The sequence below is a fragment of the Marmota monax genome, unplaced genomic scaffold (assembly GCF_021218885.2).
Source record: "Marmota monax isolate L192 unplaced genomic scaffold, Marmota_monax_Labrador192_F-V1.1 WCK01_AAM20220418_F8-fsc00098, whole genome shotgun sequence".
NCBI classification, from domain to species: domain Eukaryota; kingdom Metazoa; phylum Chordata; class Mammalia; order Rodentia; family Sciuridae; genus Marmota; species Marmota monax.
Window position 1 is genome coordinate 6,146,642 of NW_026694639.1, and position 20,424 is coordinate 6,167,065.

At 37.0% G+C, this 20,424-nt stretch overlaps 1 protein-coding gene and 1 non-coding gene across 2 annotated transcripts in view; both read left to right on the forward strand.

Moving 5' to 3' along the window:
* Cubn (cubilin) overlaps positions 1 to 20,424 on the forward strand; it is a 283,244-nt gene that overhangs the window by 240,296 nt on the left and 22,524 nt on the right. The window contains exons 59-60 of the mRNA XM_046423004.2: positions 3,552 to 3,769; positions 19,734 to 19,942. Of these exons, the coding sequence (XP_046278960.1) occupies positions 3,552 to 3,769; positions 19,734 to 19,942 (427 nt within the window). The remainder of the gene's footprint in view (positions 1 to 3,551; positions 3,770 to 19,733; positions 19,943 to 20,424) is intronic.
* Positions 18,866 to 18,938, forward strand: Trnat-agu (transfer RNA threonine (anticodon AGU)). The gene has a single exon. It is a non-coding gene; the product is annotated as a tRNA-Thr (tRNA).

The window sequence follows — 20,424 nt, forward strand, 5'->3', positions numbered from 1 at the left end:
TACAAAACAAAACAACAACAACAAAACACCACCCTATTCCTTTACTGATAGCACTGATTGACCACAGTGGTCCATAAGGAAATCAAGAAGAAGGAAGAGTGAGGTTCCCATATGATAGCAAAACAGTTGACATCTGTTGGGAATATGTGATACATGACAAACTTTATTAACACTTTCCTTAATTGTCTTATTTTATTCTTAAAACAGTCAGAAGGTAGATGTATCTCACATTTCTCTCACAGTGAGAAAACAGAGGCTCAGAAGGATCACATAGTTTTCCCAAAGTATTGAAGAGTCACATTCTGAGTCCACATCCTGTTTTTCCCGCAAGATCATATCCTTAATGTTTCCCTATGCTGTCTCTCAAAGATCAATTTTCTAACTGCTAAGAAATTTATTGTTATTCATGACTCAAAATACCTCCAGACTTGCACTGTAAGAGATGCATATGTCATTCGTAAATTATCCCTCTGATGAGAGCAGGGCATGAAGCCCACTGTTCTCTAGAAGGATGAGGTTCAAGACTGCTTCCACCACATATAGTGTATTTCTAGCACTTGTGGTTTACAGTCCCTGGTAGGAAACTCGAAAGTTGGTCTTTTACAGGATTTTCCACCTAAAAGCCTGACAGGCTGGGATGACACCTGCCTGCCTCCTCCCTATTTGTGATCACTTTCTGCCCTAGGAAGCGTGGGTGGACACTTTGGATAGTAAGACAGGTCTCACCAAGCTCACTGTGGCTCCCGTATGAGTCAGTAAGTGCTCTACAGACTTAACCTTGAAGAAAATGGCAGATCACACCTGGTACTATTTATAAGGAACTTGTGTCTCAGGGGCCCAAAGTGTTTAAGTCTTAGGGATTAAAAAAAAAAAATACAAAACCAAACACAGGGACAGAAGCCAGGAATCCTGAGTAGGGGGTACATGCCCAGGAGCAAAGCACAAAGGATGGCTCTTCCCAGTGCCGCTATGGCAGTGTTTGTTTCTTACACGTGCAAGATTATTGTCTTCATCAGTTCAGGCTGCTATCCCAAAACACCAAAAACTGGGAGCTTCAAACAACACAAATTTTCATACTTTTAGACACTGGGAAATCCAAGATCAAGGCAGTTTCAGCACTGGGTGAGGGTCACTTTTTGCCTATCAAAAGATTCCTTCCTGCTGTGTCCTTAGTGGTAGAAGAAGTGAGGGTCTCTCTTGGGCTTCTTTTATAAAGGCACCAAATCCCTTTCTTGAAGGCACTGCTCCATGACCTAACCACCTCCCAAATTTCTACTTCCTAATACCATTACCCTGGGGATGAGGATTTCAACATAGGAATATGAGGGATATAAACCTTAAGACGGTGGTTGATAGATATATCAACTCATATAGATATGACACCTATGATACACATATAAATATACATGTATATTTTATTTTCTAGCTGGATCCTGAAGTTCACTGTAGTCATAGTTCACATCTGCATGTTTGGAAATACATTTATTTATTATTAAAAAAACCTACATTCTGTGAAAGATTTTATTCTGGGTGCCATGAGGATAGACACATTAGTGCAACATAAATACACCTACCTGGGCTCTAAAAAGATGCTGGCCACATAATATTTCTTGTCAATTGGTTTCTCCTGATATCCTCTAAGAAAGTGATACAAAATAAAAGCCAAAATAGATTTGAGTTCCCTCGGAAACTCAGAATTTATCTTTCTTTGTGGAGTCTTATTTTGGAAAATAATTGTGTTGTCTATGGAGAATAAAAACAATCTAGGGTGGTTGGAAATGATCTTTCCATTGTTCTGCCTGGTCTTTTTTGACAAAAACATTAAATATCATATGAAGCAGAAGAAAATCAAGAATTTTTTCATCCTGATCTTTTATCTTCAGTTTGAAAACATTCAACCAACCAACATGTTTTAGGAAAATAAAAAATTTTAAAAAACCATTGATTGTTTTTACTTAAGGTTCTTAAAAGGAAGTACTTATTCATTAGGTATTTTCAAAAATTATTCCATATTATGGTGTTATTTATTAATTCTGCTAGCAAAATAATAATAATAATAATAATAATAATAATAGGAAGGCAGAACAACCTACAAAAACAAGGACAGGATACCAAATAATTTAAACAAATTTTAAAAACTAAGCCATCATAAGCCTACCACAAAATTCTGAAGTAATACCAGTTGGAAGCCTTGCTTGTTTGGAACTCTGAGAATAGTTACTCAAAATGATAAAGCAAAGGCCTAGGTTAAAACATTGTGAAGGCCGTCAAGGAAATATTAGGAATATATCCATAAGGAGAGGTTAGAAGAAGTAACAAACGGGCCAGGGCTGTAGCTCAGTTGATAGAGTGCTTGCCTTGCATGCACAAGGTCCTGGGTTCAATCCCCAGCACCCTCAAAAAAAAAAAAAAAAAAGAAGAAGTAACAAACAACCCAAGGCATACTAGGGAAGCCATCTTGACTCATTAAGTTTATTTCTCCTTTGTACAAGTGTGGCTATCATGACCTAGCAAGGAGGCTCTGCTTACCATGGAAGATTTCATTTCTACATCTGCTTCCATGATCATCACTGGGAAGGCAATGCATCAAAACTAGTAGTAGTGTTAAAAAGTTCTTCCCTAAGGTAATAGGTATTACTCCTGTTTACATTTCCATGATCAAAGCAAGCCCTCTAAACCTCAGTGTGTATGTCTAAGGGCAGCTATACCAGGTGTCAGGAAGGCAGAGCAGGACTATATGGGCAAGTTCCAGTGACAACCACCATGATTCTAAATATGAAATCGTAATTAGGGCAATTAAATGAAACCCCCCGAAAATTTAGCTCATTCTTTTCTACCATAAATTTTATATTTTTATGTCTTTTATGAGAAAAAATTATTTCATATCTGCTTTTTTAAAATCATCATCATAATTTCATTTTATTGAGCATCTACTGTCTATCAGATGCTATAGATTGTTTTTTACATATTGTTGTATTTAACTTTACTGCAAACTCCATTTTAAAAGAGGGAAACAAAGACTGAGAACAAGAATGAAGTTATTATTCTAAAACCCACATTTCTTCGATTCTAGGATGTTCACATACTTTCGAGAAGTAAAGAATAGGAAAATAGTACCACTTTATTTTAAAAACTACCCAGAGAAGAATAAATCCCATGTTCCTAGTGAGACTAAAAACCTGAAATGTTGCTGGAGTGATAGATATTATTGGTTCAACTTATTAAAACATGATCTCAAATGGATTTTAATATGTCCTAGGCTATCAACTCTTTGAATGTAAGACTGTATCTTACTCATCTTTTAAGTTCCCAGCTCCTATCACAGTTTTTGGCATATCCTAGTTACTCAAAAAAATCTGGTTAAACTTTTTGAAGCAGTGTCTTATTTATAAAATTTCCTACCAAGTGAAGCCCAGGCACTGTGCTATTAGTTTTTGGTGTGTGTGTGTGTGTGTGTGTGTGTGTGTGTGTGTGTGTGTGTGAAGGACTAAAGATACAATTTAATGGGCATCTGGCAGAGAACATGAGCATTAACAAGGTTTGTTGCACAGGTTTGGAGATTTTAACGTGGCTCTCTCCACCTTCTGCTCTCATGACTACCTGGCGGTATATGATGGTTCCAACATGAGCGATCCCCTTCTTGGAAAATTCTGCGGTTCCAAGCTCCCCCCAACTGTTAAGAGCAGCAATAACAGCATGGTCCTGGTATTTAAGACAGATTCTGTTCAAACAGCAAGAGGCTGGAATGCAATTTTCCGGGAGACATTAGGTAAGGATTTTGGACATGTGAATCTTTTTCGTGACTCCTACTGTTCTACTTTAATTATTTTTTTTTCCTTTATAACTGCATTTAAGAGTAGAGGACAATCTTGCATACATCTTGGGTTTAAAAATTATTGATGAAGTCTTTGGGTTAAAAAAATTCCAACATAAAAAAGAAAAAATACAAAGAAAAAATATAAAAAAGAACAAAAATAAAAACAAAAAACCATTAAACCCATTTACCTCTCCCACAGGCAAAGGCAGATCTGCCTACCTAACCAACCTCCAAAGAGACCCAAACTTCATATTATCAACTACAGAAAGAGTGAAAGTTGAACTTAAAGATAGGCAAGAGCCAGGCCAAGAAGGAGGTCGCCACTGACCACACCAACTTTACCCCTAAAATGGGGAAGAGTCTTGGAGGATTTTAAGTGTTCACCTCATGGCCAGACCTGATTATCAAAACAAAACATAAAAAGGCTTGAGGGTCCTACAACCTGAGAAGGAAGAAGCTTCTCACAGAAATTCTAATGGAAAATAGCTGAGACTTAAACTAACACACGTAGAACTAGAGGCAGAGGACAGGATGAAACTCTTATTAGAGATTCTGAGAAGGGAGACCACAGCAGAAGTACAGCATTTGGAACCAGGTGATATGTTACATCAGGACATGGGAGTTGGAGTCAGATCTTACAGGTGATTTATAGAGTGGTGGTAACTTAAACTAAGTTTAGGGGGATATGTCATTTATTTTGATGCATTTGGGATTGAGGGCCTGTCAGATATCTAAATGCAGGGACCAAGGACCAAGTTGATGCTTGAGAAGCAATTTGGATTTCAGAGAGTGGCCTTGAAAATATCAGGAGGTGGCAGGTAAAGCTAGGTGAAGGTAAATTGAAAATAACACCCCAGTTTATTGTCACTGCAGGTGAGACAATTATCTATATACAGTTGGCCTAGAAGTTCAAATCATTTAAAATCAAAGGTAATCAGTTCTCTGTTTATCTATACTAATAACATCTAGGCATAATTTCTATGTGACTCTGGAAAGTGTTTCGACTCTTCCGCTTGATTATTAATGTGATTAGTGTTCTGGAACTTAACAGCTTCCTGGATTTCCCCGTGGTTTTTTTGTATAATAATAATCCTGACTCATTTTTCCAAATCAATCTATCTTTCTCTCTCTCTCTCTCTACTGGGGATTGAACCTAGGGACACTTAACCACTAAGCCACATCCCCAGTCCTTTTTATGTTTTATTTTGAGACAAGGTCTCATAAGTTGCTTAGAGCCTTGCTAGATTGCTGAGGCTGGTTTTGAACTTTCGATCCTCCTGCCTCAGCCTCCCAAGCCACTGGGATTATAGGCACATGCCACGGCGCCCAGCTCAACTCTCTCTCTTCACCCCAAGATGTGAGTAACCTTCACCTCTCTGATACAAAAACAGAGATTACCTGAAACTTCTTTACATTTGGACAGTTCATTTGTTGTGTGCTTCCTGAAGGAAGGAGTTAGACATTTGTGTTTGAAAAGCATCCCCATAAAACTGCAGATGACTTTGTATCAGAGAAAATCACTTTGCTGCCTAGCCTCCCTAACTGTGTCTGCAGTAACCAGAGAGCAAGTCTCAGGGACAGAAGAGTGTTGTCTTCATTGAGTGGTGTAAGAGAAGTGATTAATTTCTTTTGGAGTTATCTGGCGCTGAAGAGCTCACATATTCTTGCCTTGAGCCCAGTCTTTAAAACCGAATGGCGGTGCACGTTTGCATTTGCTGTGCATCCTGTTTTCAAGTTGTTTCTTTTTTCCCTCATCTGTGCTCACATGGCCATTGAAATACCCACCTGGAAGCTCTGCACACTGCTGTCACAGGCACGAAGCCCCCCATGTTAGCCAGGGCTCCCAGGCCTCATTAAATGACCATGTCTTTCTGAGCTACAAAGAAGACTTTTTAGACTGAGTGATTTTACTGAACTGAAGTAACACAGAAGCAAAAAAAAAAAAAAAAAGTACACTGTCAGGGACATTGTTCCTGCATGAGTCACAGAACACTTTGAGTAAATTACTGTTTGCCTCTGATCTCAGAGAAAAGGTTGAAGTGGAGAGAGCAGAAAGGGGATTTCATTACTTGCTAGCACTGTGCTGCCATTGTATTTCATGAGAACTTTTACCTCTCTGTCATCTGTGTAGATGCCATCGGCTGCTAGGAGATATTTAAGAAATGATTTTAGCTAATCTTTAAAGATAAATTTTTAACTTGAGTATTATAACTTCGTATTAGGTCCTACAAAGCCTCAAAATCCATGTAAGAGGTTTATTATTTTAAAGAACTTTTCATTCTTGTTGGTTGTATGAAGAAATGGGAATCAACAACAAAAGCAGCTTTGATTCTAGGGTTTATATAATCTTTTAGTTACAGATATGGATTTAAGAAAAGTTAGACGTGGCTAATAGGGTATTAGCCCTCCTCCTTGAACTCATCCGTTTAAAACCACCCGGGCTTTCTTGTAAGGAAAGGGAAAACAACTTTGTGAAAGAGACAGTGCATTTTCCCAAGGTTCTCAGTTCACCTAGGAAAGAACATCCTCAGTGCATAAATAATGGATGTGGAAGGAGATCACTGGAGTCTGTAACATTTCCATTTAGCTATATCTTGACGAAAGCCCTAAGTGGAGACTCGTAGCTTGGCTGTTTAGATTATATACTTGGCAATAATTTATGTACATCTGCCTTAATTTTCCAGAAGTCAGAAAAGAGTCCGGTTTATGTAATTGTGTGATTATTTCACCAAGTTCTCCTTGACGTTTGTTATATTTGTATAGTAATGGGTCAGAGTGAATTGGTGGAAATAGTCCCTAATTGCTAATTGCTACATGTGTGTTCATTAAAATGCCATGGAATTTCTGTTAGAATGGAATTTTTGTTAGAGCCTTTGTGTGGGATATGAGGTAAGGAGAAAGCAAAACAAGGAAGGCTGAGGAGCTAACATCTATCTGAAATACAAATTCGCCTTCCCGTATTTCCTGTGCATTTCAACACTACATGGATGATTGATCCTGAATGACTGATAACCAGAAAAACGATCATACTGGGCTTCAAGGATCTGTGAAACTGAAATGACCTATAATCTGAGCATTTTTCTAGACCACGTGCATAGCTTTCATCAGCTGTTCAGACTGTGGTTTCACAAAGTTTAAAAAGCCATTGGTTCTTTGGGTTTGGCTGAAGTGGGTAGGCTGTGCAGGGCAGAACTGACACTTACAAGCACCCTTTAATCTAGCAACCTCTGCTAGATTAGTTTCAGCTTCTCCTTTACCATCAAGGTCTGCTTCAGCCGTGACTGCTCTGTGTGTCACAGACAAAGCACTTGGCACTTGTGGGATATGATCGATCATGATCACATCCATTCTTTCTTACTGGGCTGCTCTCATAACCAAAGCTTTGCTCAGCGGGTCTTTTCATGGTGCACTAGGCACATTATACACTGACCTTCTAGATATGATATGAGACTGGGGATTTTAAACTCATGTGTTTAAAGCATAAGTAGGTTCTGAGTCATTTAAGTCAGTGAATTGCCCAGGAGAGTAAGGAGCGCCCCCTGCAGGATAACACATCATAGAAGGACAAGCAATATCAGGGACAAGAGACATCAGTGGTTGGGAACAGGACACAGGGCTCATAGTTCCCTCAGCCACAGCCCAACTGTGTCCTTTTACCATGTTTGAAAGATTTTTCGTGAATGTTAAGGTAACAAGTAAGGCCACTGTCTTGCTTCACCTGGGGCATTTGTCATATGAAGAATGAATCAGGTGGCATGAGGGTCAGACTCTGAACCTTTGCTATGATAAAGGAAAAAATATCAAAACACATGTCTAACAAGCGCACACTGACTCATTGTCCAACAAAGATAGAAATATAGTCTGATGGGAAGAGCTATAGTTCAGGCCATGATCCAGTTGATGCGTTATGTTACCCCTGGTGAGATGGCATTAGGAAAGTCCTACAACATTTCTGAGCTCAATTTTTATCCACTAAAAAAGATCAATCTGAAATATTACCTTTTTCTATCTTTTGAGATAGAAAGCTAATTCCTATAAAGCACCTTAGTTGTCAAAAAGGAAGATAATATATTAGAAAGTAATGGTCCCAAATATCTAAGACTCCAACCTGCCCCCACCACTACCCCCCCCCACTCCAGTGGGGAGTGGCTGAAGGAGTGGCAGGAGTCAACATTCTCAACAGCAGCCCTTCAAACTGAATGATTTTTTTAATTCCTTCATACCCACCTTGCACTGACATCTAATTATAAAGTCCTCAAGTACATTTTACAACTTGAATCTGAAATCAAAAGCTAAATTCTAATTAAATCCTAAGACCTTGCAGAGGCCTAGCACATAAATTTTACTTCATCAGTACTGACTATATGAATGAATTAAAGAATAAAAGCATAATTTATGCCTGACTCAAAATTATATTTTATTATGAGACATATAACATGTATTATATATATTATCTCTAGATTCAACTCATTCTCAAAATTCAATGTGGATTGATATAGTTGAGCTTTTCTCAGGGAGGTAAATGGAATCACTTTGTCCAGTGTTACAAACAGTGGACCCGGGTCAACATTCGGGTCAGGTGTGTTTGGTGTCCTGATTTTGTGGGGAGGGGGTAAGGGGGTACTGGGGATTTATCTTAGGGGCACTCAACCACTGAGCCATATTCCCAGCCCTATTTTGTACTTTATTTACAGACAGGTCTCACTGAGTTGCTTAGCACCTTGCTTTTGCTGAGGCTGGCTTTGAACTCATGATCCCTGTGCCTTAGCCTCCTGAGCCCCTAGGATTACAGGTGTGCACCACTGCACCCGGCTAGAGTCTGGACTTTTACTTGCTACCTTAACATTCAGGAAATATCTTTCAAACATGGTAAAGGACACAGTTGGGGGTGTTGAGAGGAAGTTGAGGAAATTGAAAAACGGTTTGCTTGTAAATGAGGATAAGAAAAGAAGGGAGAAATAAAAAGCTGAGGAGAGTCAGGGGCCACAAAGGAAAACAGGTCTCAACAAATTGAGAAAACTTGAACATATCAACTCCAGGCTTCTGCTTCTGTTCTATTTAACTTTCACAGTTGTGGTACTAAGTTTAACCTTTGAGAGACATTCTGAAATTGTGCAGCTAAACAGTAAAAGAATAAAGCATAAAATATTCAATGACATTTAAAATACATGTGTGTGTATCTCTGGGTGCCTCTTGGCAGTCTGATGTAAGCTGCTAACCTACATGACTTTTTGAAGTACAAGAGCAATAAAATAGTTGAATTATCAGTTGAATAATTTGATAAACTACTGCTCACATACCTCTTAGTTTAGCAATAATGTGGGTATTGCTTGAAAGCAACCAGGGAATGTTATTTGTCTGGTTCCTTAATGTCATTTTCTCCCTCTTAACGAAGTCTGAGAATGAGATGAGCTGAAAGTCTAAACCCATTTATAGAAAACTAGACTAAGCTTATTTCCGCCCTTTCTAAGCCTGGTCACTTTCACTGTTGATTAGACTTCCCTAGGGGGACGATGCCAAAGACGAGGTTATCTGCAGGTTATTCTCTGTGGGTTTTATTGAAAAGAATTTTTTGCTTAGCTTAGAATGTGGGAATGGGATGAAGAAAATACCAAATGTGTAGTTCACCAAAGCCTTACAAAAGCAAGTAACCTAGAGTTAGATGCCAGATCAGCAAGAAGAAAGGAAAGGTTTTTAATAAACATATTCCAATATCAGAGTCTGTGTCCCTCAGAATGACCAGATTGCTTCAAGACCAGGACTTGAAGGACAAGGCTGTCCTTGGGAAAATAAACCAGATGGTACAGTGGAGACCAAGATAAAATTGAGTTACTAGTGAAATATAAGATAACACTTGAAAAATATTCAGTAACAAGAGCTGGGGAGCAAACATTCTGCATGACCTAAGCCGCACAGCCCTCCTCAAATGAAACCCACTCCTGTCTCAGATAACTGGATGTTTGGGTTAAATTATTCATAACCATAGATTTCCTATAATAATCATTATCTTTGTTCAGATTGGCTTATCACTGATGTAGTGTTCCCAGGAACCTAAAAGCAAAATATAGTCAGTAAGCAATAAAAATCTTCAAATATCCTTTAGATACAAATGAATCGTTTAAGTATAACCATATTAGTGTTATGGATCTGTGTTCTTCCCTTTGTTCTAATACCGGGAATGTCTGCTAACTTTGTGTGGTGGCTTTATGTTCTGCTCACTCGCAAGTGAAGTCTTGTCTCGAAATCCCAGGGCATGATGATAATGACTGCCTGTCACCAAGCATCTCCTCTGCTCCAGATGTAGCCCAAGCTGCCTTCCATAGATTACCTCAACTAAGCCTCACAACTACCCCAGGAGAAAGGAATTACCCCATTTGACAAAGGAGGAAATAAGAATTGAGGAGATGAAGTAATTTGTTTATGGTCAAAGGATTTGTAAGAGGTAAAGCCAAGTTTTACTAGTTTGGGCTGTCTCCCTAAAATGCTTTTCCTAATCAGGCTACATGGCCTCTGTGGCATTTGATAAAAACACGCAAGGAGGGACAGACATCCTGGGGATAAGCTTCCTGAAAGATAGTAACAGCTTTCCTTTCCTTTGGGGTAGAGCTGCTTCTCTCTCTCACTGGATGCTGCTGGCTTTTTCCTCACAGCATGCCTATCTGTACCATCCTGAATAGTATATTTAGTATGAATAGTATATTTAGTAATATACTAACAGTTAGTAACATACTATTACTGTGTAACTACTTCATATGACTCTAGCAGTTGTTTTGTTTCTTCCTTTCCATAGGAAAAGAGAAAATATTTTACATAAACTATACTCTTTATTAATATAATATAGAATAATTGTATATTTATACTACATTTTATATTTATAAGGCAAATAGTTTATAACCTTAATACATATTTATATTCACATAAATATATTATGTACTCTATTTTATAGTATATGAATGCTTATGGTATATCTGATTGTTTATTAAATATTTATAAAATAATAAGTAGTATAAATGTAATTTATGTTGTAACATTATAAATGTGTATTTATAAATAGTATACACACACAATTACATATTAGAAGCCCATTATCTTTTTGGTGTCAGTGACAGACAAATGAGACATCTGTCCTTGTTGGCTTTTCATAGCATAGTGGTAAAGAGCTCAGCTATGAGGAGTATAATTACTTTGAAATATCAAGGTAATAAACCTATAACAAAAGATCTGGAACTCAAAATTATGGCCTCCAACTTAGCAAATTTACTTACCATGGGATTCTCACAAAAGGAAAAAATTAAGAAAAAAAATTTATGGTGTTACCCTGATTGGTATGCTGGTCATGATGTTCAGTGTACAGATTGTGGTACTAATTTGCAAAGAAATTAAGTTCCTTATCAAGGCACTTAGCAAGTGTTGAGAAATGGGAAAGTAATTTCTGTCACTGTTAAATATATATTTATATATACATATATATAAAATTATATGTATGATATTATATATAATTATATTAATATAATTATATATAATATATATAATATACAATATATATATAATATTTCTATTATTAGATAAATAATAATGAAAGAAATAAAAGGTGAAATATCAGAGTTGTAAAAGTTGAAATATCAATAGCACAAGGCACAAAGTAAAACATGAATGACAATAAAACAATTCCATTAGTATTTAAAAGTTATTGGATACTTGGTTTTATTTTATAACTTTTACCTCTTTTATATTGCAACCTGTTTTATGATGACTAAATAGTGCATTACTATTAACCATGCTCTCTCTTAACACAACATTTTTCAAAACTTTTGGTAATTTTTTTCCTGACATTAGTTTGTCTTGAACTTTGAGGACTGTTTTCTCTGCATATAGAATTCTAGTTTGGCATTTCTTTTTATTCAGCGCTTTAAGATGCTTTTCCATTGTCATGTGCTTCCATTATTTGGGTTAGGAGAACTTTGTACTCTTGCCTGGTTATCCCTTTGTAGATGACTGTACTCCATGATGAGCTCTTGTTTCTGTGGTTGTTTAGTTATACTTTGGATCTTCCTAAAGGTATGCAAGAACATCTCATTGTGGTTTTGGTTTGTGTTGCCCTAGCAATGAGCAATTGTCATGTGCTTTCATGACATCCACACATCTTCTTTAATGCAATATCTGTTTATGTCTTTTGTCCATTTAACTAAACCATTTGCTTTTCCACCTTTGATTTTTGGGAACTCTTTACAGAGTAGTCTCAATAATAGTCCTTTTCAGGTATGTAGTTTGTACATATTTTGCCCCAGTCTATACTTTGTCTTTGCATCCACTCAAATGAGTCTTTCATAGAACAAAAGTTTTTAATTTTGAGGCAGTCCAATTTATGAGTTTTTCATCTATGGATCATATTTTTTTTTATATCAAGCCTAAGAATTTTTTTTCTATTTTGAGGCTCTGAACAGTTTTTCGCTGTTTTCTTTTAATGGCTTTATATTTTTAGTTTGTGTCTCTGATTCATTTGCTTAAAGTCTGAGGTTTAGGTTGAAGTTAATTTTTTTGCTTCTGGATGTCTGATTGTTCTAGTACCATTTGTTGAAAATACTGTCTTTTTCCTATTGAATTGCTTTAGCACCTTGATAAAAAATCAGATGACATACGTGTGTGGTCTATTTCTGGGTTTTCTATTCTGTTTGTTTATCTATGAGCCTAACTCTCCACCACTATCATATTGTCTAGATTACTATGCCTACACAGTAAGCCTTATATAAGGTATAGTAATTCTTTACAAATTATTTTTCTTTGTCAAAATTATTTTATTTAGCTAAAGATCATTCCATATAAAGTTAAAATAAGTATTTGTTTGTTTGCAGCTAAACCTTGCTGGATTTTGATAGGAGTTGCATATATCTGTGCATCATTTTGGGAACAATCCATGAATAGATATCTCTCAGTTTATTTAGTTCTTCTTCTATTTATTTTATCATTCTGTAATTGTTGACACATATATCCTATACATGTTTCATTAATTTTTGTTATGGGTTGGATATGAGGTATCCCCCCAAAACTCCCATGTGAATGCAGAAATATTCAGAAATGAAGTGATTATTATGAGAACTAATAACCTAATCTGTCCATTCTAAAGGGCTGCTGTGCTAGGTGGTAACTCTGGGTCAGTGGGTGTGACTAGTGGTGGTGGGTCATTGGGAGAGTTCCCTGGAAGGGTTCATCTTCCCTAAGACCCCTCCACCTCACATTCTCTCTGCTTCCCATCTGTAATGAGCTGAGCAGCTATCTTCCGCCATAACGTTCTCTCTCACCTTGAACCCAAAACAATGGAGTCATCCAACCAAGGCCTGAACCTCTGAAACTGTGAGATACAAATAAATTTTTCCTCCTCTAAGTTGGACTTATGGGTATTTTGATCACAGAGATGAAAAATTAATATAATTGATGTATGTTTTTCAATTTTGGCTTCCACTTGTTCATTACTAGTATATAGAAATATTATTGATTTTTATGTAATATATCCTGAGTTTTTGTGAGCTTGTTTTTCATAGTTATAAGGATGTTTCTGTGTATTCCTTGGAATTTTTCACATAGATAATAATGACACCTGCAAATGGTACCAGTTTTATTTCTTCATATCCCATCTGTATATTATTTTTTTCCTTGCCTAATATTGGCAAAAATTCTAATGATATGCTGACTCAGAGTGATAAGAAAGAAATACACTTACTTTATTCCTGATCTTAAGGGAAAAGACTTTAGTTTTCCACGTCTAAGTGTGCTATTAGCTGTAAGTTTTTATACATGCTCTTTATTAAGTTAAGAAATTTCCCTTCTATTCCAGTTTGCTGACTTTATTATAAATGTCTGCTGGATTTTGTCAACTCTTTTTCCAACATTAATTGACATGATCATATCATTTTGCTTCATCATTTTTTAAGGTTCAAAGTTGGAAAGAATGGTTCCCATGAAATTCCCTGGGACCAATGATGCATATATGAGATGTTTTTAGCGATATCTGAATAATACAAAATCAATTAGAAGGTAATGATAAAATCCTCCGTTTCCTAAGTTTTTTACACAGATGTTCCTCAATTTGCAATGGGCCATGTTCCAAAAATCCATTGTAAGTTGAACATATTGTAGGTTAAAAATACATTTAACATATCCAACTTACTGAACAACAGAGCTCAGCAAGAAGTAAACTGTGGAGTATTGGCTGTTCACCTTCATGGTCAAGTGGCTCACTGTTGTTGCCCAGCATTGTGAGAGAGGACTGCATCTTATGTCACTAGCCCAAGAAAATATGAGAATTCAAAATTCTACTGTATTTAAGTACAGTTTCTACTGAACGTGTATAATTTTCACACTATACTCAAGTTAAAAACAGTAATAAGTTGAACCATTTTAAATTGTGGACCTGTATTTATATTGCTCTTTTTCTGTTGACTATATCTACTGATTAGCTGTTGAAGTTACCTTCCATTTAGCAAGTTGCCTTTCTTTTAGTATTTTAGCAGTATTCTTCCCAAATATGACCAGAGTCAATATACATCCCAAATTGCATTAGGCTATGTCTCAAATTATGCTATCTAAACTGCAATATACTAATGAGTGAAGTTACTAAACACAAGAAACAACTCATGTTACAAAGACTATTAAGATATTTTTTTCTTGCATGATATAAATATTATACCAGAAATATTGTACACACTTGAGGGCATGGAGTAAAATAATAAATTCTGTTTCTTTTAAGAGAAAAACAAGTTTAGCTTAATACTAGTTGATTTTTAAAATGAATTTACTGTGTTGGAACTATTGAATACCACAACTTTGAAAGTCTCAGTAAGGTTTATTCAAAACAAGGAGTATAAAGATCCAGCCCTGTATCCCTATGGTTGAGATGACACTCTCAGGCTGTGCTGCCATTTCCCTCTGGCCTTAGCCTTGAGTGCTTTTCTATTATGCTTTTTGTGCTTTGCTGCTATATATTTAGACTGTGGTTCAGAATCATGGATGTTTCTGGAAAACAGCAAAGTGCCTGAAGCCAGGCTCATGTTTATCTGTAAGTCCAGCTAGCCATCAGCCACCTAAGTACTAGTTGTCCAGAGACAGATAGAGATGCTATCCAAAAGACCTCAATAAATATCAGCTGCCTGCAGCGTCAGCCACAAAAATGTCAGCTCTTCAAATAGGTGACTACTTAAAACTGAATCTTACTCCACTAAAGCCTCCAAGGTGTTTTCTCTTAGATAGAACTATTTTTTTCTTTATCAGATTTATCTTGGTTTGTACTTCACTCTGAGGTTTGATCATTGGAGGGAAATAATTTAGGATTCTTTTACTGATTTTTAATTAAGTAGATCTGGACCCGAATCTCACTTCTTCTCCTGGGTTTATATTTCCAGTAGTTTTGTAGCCAAAACATTTTTATTTTCCTCTAAAGAAATAGCTCTTTTGAGTGACATGTTTGCTCTTTGGGGAAGATCAGAGTGAGATTTGGTCTGGGAACAGGGTGTGTTGTCAGAGGGGCTCTGTCACAACCTGACTGATGAAGCAGGTGCTGGTGGGTGAGCATTGTCTGCCTGGTAGAAAGATGTGCAATGATGAGGAAGATGATGGATTTATGACACTAAGCACATCCAGGTTAAGATGCATTATACCAGTAAAAAGGGGTAATCAGAATATCAATAAAGAGTGCTTGCCTGGCATGCACAAGGCCCGAGGTTCAGTACCCAATACCAAAAAGAAATAAAGGAGGAGTAAAAAAAAAGGAAAGAAAAGGACAAAATAGCAGTACAGTTAATACGTACGTGTGTGTACGTTGTGTGTGTGTGTGTGTGTGTTTATTTTACGTATTGGACTCTTTTTCATAGTCACAGAGTTCTGTATTATCCTGCTATCATTGAAATACAGAAATACTAACATGGCAGCAGCACTTTTAGGTGAAATAACCTTCTTTTGTTAGTATTGATCTTTATGTTTCCGAAAAGACACATACACTTGAATTTCCATTTTACCGTAGGAGGAGCAGACACATGGAGCAACGGCACCATGTTTAGATACTAATGTAGGGGAATCAGTGATTACCATTTCCAGCACCACGGGAACACCACTTCACTTGTATAATATTGTTTTGACTTCGGTTATTTGACTATTTTGGCCAGGATTGTCTGATGATGATGCTAGTTCTCCATCTTTATTCTGTGTGTATAGTTTATGAATTAAGCAATGTGCTACATTATAATTTGATAACTCAGACAAGCCATTTGTCTGTGTATTGGTTGGCCCTTGCCATCCAAAAGCTTTTGGCTTATAAGGGTCTGCAGACTAGCTTGCCTGCCTCTGTTTCAGTCTGTCTGCTAGCCATGCATGGCTGTAATTTTCAGACTGGGTTCAGGTCTGCTTCACATGAATCCACTTTCACTTTGGACCAGCAGTTAGCAGGGTCGTATCTTTTAGTGGATCATAGAAGCACAAAATGCCTTGCTAAAAAAAAAAAGATAAGCATGTGTAAGGCCTCTGCCTCCCTCATGACCACTAACACTCATTGTCTAAAGCGAGTCATATGGCAAAGGCTGGTGTGGAGAGGTCAGAAAAAATGAATTTTGTTCTTTCTGGAACACTGCAAACAGAAAGACTAAACATGGAAGCACTGAAGAATTAGAAAGAGGCCAATTTGCTGCTCAGTCCTTTACAGTGCTTGCCAACAATTTAAGGACCCTTTTTCTGAGATTCTGTGGAATGAGGCTGTGTACCTTATGGCATAATTTTAATTATCACTGTGACCAAGTATGATTATCATACTGACCTTATTAACTTGTTGGCATCAACTAATAAACAAGTAGTAATCAAATCTATACCTTGAACTTCTAGAAAACAACACTTGGTTTTTAAAGTTGATAGGCTAATAAAATAGTGCATATAAACCTCTCACTCTGTCTTGTCCCTTGTGACCTCTAGCTCACACTGTGGCAATGTCCTCTTAACTGGTCTCACCTCCTCCAGTCCCCTTCCCTTACATGTAAAATACTGCTACCAGATTAATTTTTAGATCAAACTTGACTAGAAAGTATATTCTGTTCCTAATACTCTTCTGATAAACATTTCAAGTGGATCTCTGTTATCCACAGAATAAAATCTGAAGGCCAAATTCCATGGGGGGGCATTCGAGACCCTCTGTGGAATAACTGATCCTCATGTCTTAATCCTTGTCCTTATTTTTATCCTTCATGTTTTTTTTTATTGTTTTCTCAGATAAAATCATGCCTTCCTATGCATAAAATATAAATTCTTATCCATTTAACCTTTGGTCATATGATCCTTTCAGCCTGGAATTGCTGATCTCAATCCTGTTCCTACCTAGTCTTTTTCTACTTATCCTTAAAATCAAATGTTACCTCCTCCTTGGAATAGTCTAGATCCACCTAGCCTGAAATAACCTCTCTCTTCTTCCAAAACTACAAGTTTTTGCCTGCTTCTCTAAAGACATAGATCACTCTCTACATTACATCATTATTATTTCCTTGGTTGTCAATTCTAATGAACTACCATTAATCTTTTTCCACTTCAATCCTATACATACTTACTTGAATATTAAAATGATATTTAATAAATAAACTCACCATTTCATTATACCTAAAGTAATTGTTCTGCTATGCATGCCAATAAGCTTCATTGGTTTCCTTAAGTAGCAGTCTATGATGGAATAAAAGCTGTTCAAATTCCAGTTCTTTCAGGAGTTCACAGGCATGGTTCCAAAATAATAGTGCAACAACATTTATTACTTAGCTTTCAGAGTAATTTTTGTGTCTGAATACTGTATGTGTATATGTCAATGACTGGACCTTTTAACTTCAGAAAATGTGTGACTGTGAAAATATTCTACAGTTTTAACTGACTTAGAAGCTTTGGAGAGGGCAACCTGACCTACTGAAGAATGCACCTATGCTGAAAGTAACTCCATACATTTGCCATCCTTTGGATTTGTGATCAGGATGGAGGAGGGCCACCATTGTTTATATTTTCTACCAAGATCCAAGTACAAAATCTTCGTGCACCCTAATGTTGAAAGCAGTCCCTTCAGTGTTATCAGATGAGTAATTGGAATGAGAGATAGAAGGCCAACCACAATGAAATTTAACTTTGGAATTGGTAATGACCTATATCTGTGTAGTTTATAAGCTTTATGGGTGTTCCTTTGAGCACCAACTTAATCTCCATTCCTACTATGACTGTTTTGAGTTCAATTCATTGTGTTAGTGACAGTTCCATCACTTGACTAGAATACCTGCACAAGAACAACCTAGAGGAGGAAGAGTTCATTTGGGGCTCATGGTTTCAGAGATTCAGTCCATGGTCAGCTGACTCCTTTGCTCTGGGCCTGAGGCAAAATGGATCATTGTGACTTCGGAGTGTGGCAGAGGAAAGCTGCTCACCTTATGGTAGCCACCAAGCACAGAGAGACAGTAAGAGAGGAAGAGAACAGGGTGTTGGGGGAAGCCAGGGAGACAAGATATAATCCCCAAGGACATGCCCCCAGTGACCCACCTCCTCTGGCCGTACCCTACCCACCCACTGTGACCATTAAGACTGTAGTCCTTTTGAATCATGAATCTATCAAATGAATTAATCACTGATTAGATTATGGCTATCATAGACTAATTCTTTCACTTCCTGCATTAACACAGGAGCTCTTGGGTCAGGGAAACACCTCATATCCAAATCTTAACATTCTTCCCCACTGTTTCTTTTGAAATTTGTCTGTAAGTTTTTCTTTATGTTTTGCCTACATCGTATCTGAGGTACTTTCTTAGGCTGTGGAGTGGACAAAACTAAATCCAATATTCCAAAGATGTTGTTCTTTATGTTTCTATACTATATGGTTTAGTCATCTTTAGAGTATTCTTTGTCTGTCTTTTGTATTTTTATTCTGTTACAAAATTTTTATTTCAAAGTAGACAAAGTTTTTCCCTAGTTGAAGTTCTTCTTCAGCTTTCTCTTTGCCCCTGATTTGGGAAAAGAAAAAAAAAATCACATATAGTGTGTAGTTTAGGGGCTGGGGATATAGCTCAGTTGGCAGAGCGCTTGCCTAGTATGCACGAGGCCCTGGGTTCAATCCCTAGTACCACCACCACCAAAAAAAAATCTAGAGTGTGGTTTAATATAACCTAGACTATAGTGTTAAATGCTTCTCATCCTCTTTTTATCAGACTCTTTGAATAAAAAATTTGTTAGGATCCAATTATCTTGGGGTGTTGAGTAAATCTTCATAAATTCAGTTTTGTGTGCTGCAGTATTCATAAAAGTGAAACATAAAAGTAAAATATGTTCACATTCTCCACAAGTTTTGTTGTGCAAAATACTTGATTTTGTAGAAAATTGGATTTTTCAAGGTTGGGAAGTGCTTCAATAAATCACACAAGAGTTCCAAAACTGTACATAGAACCAAATGTGGTTAATCACTCTTCTAGGTAACCATGTCCCCTTGATAAGGAGGTAACTCAGGACCTGTGGTGGGAGTGGAGGGGGAATAAATTAGAGAATGAACCAGGCTAGGGGAAAAGACACCTGCCCCAGCCTGCAGAAGCTCCACAATAATGTTCATAAAAGTGTGACAGAAAATGGAAGCTATGCTCTTTTTAAAACCTTCCACCATGGGTGGGGATGCATTTCTATAATCCCAGCTTCTCTGGAGGCCAAGACAGGAAGATTGCAACTTCCAAGCCAGCTTGGGCGATTTAGCAAGACCCTGTCTTAAAAGAATAAGAAAATATGTATGATAAAAGCTGGGAGTGTGGCTCAGTGGTAGAAAGCCCTGGGTTTAATCGCCAGCACCACAAAAATAAATAACAACAAAACAAAATTTTCACATAAAATTCAAAATCTCTTCTGCTTGGTCTGCACAGTGACGTCTTTGTTTTCACAGGGCCGCAACAAGGATGTGGTGGTTATCTGACAGTTTCCAATAGTACCTTTGTCTCTCCTGATTCTGATTCAAATGGAAAATATGACAGAGACTTAAGCTGCACATGGCTCATAATAGCACCTGTAAATAAACTCATTCAACTCACCTTCAATACGTTTGCTCTGGAGGCAATGACCAATTCACAACAGTGCCTTTATGATTATGTAAAGGTAAGATTATTATATCACAGCAGTGTGAAGTAATCCCAGGCTTTAAGATACTATATTCCAATTGAAGTCTTGGATATGGTGAGTACTACTGCTTTTTGCAATGAATTATTCTTCCATGATGCAATATATAATATTACAGATGCTACATCCTCATATCAAGTTAATCTTTAATATGGATGACTCAAAAATTCCGTGTGGCTTTTATAATTGCTCTGAGACTCAGTTCCCTCTTCATCAATGCTATGTCAAGAAGTGATCTATGGGAAGATTCATTGTATGGAGAGAGATATTCAAAGAGCCTTCGGTGAATTCTAAAATAAATGACAGTGTCTGCAGTGCAAGTAATCACCCCTTAATTTGTCTATTTCTTAAGTTTTTAGACTTACTTCTATTATTATTTTTATGTAGAAAAAATATCTTAGTTTTCAAATAACATTAAAAGTAAACCAAGAGCCAGGTGCGGTGGCCCACACCTATAATCC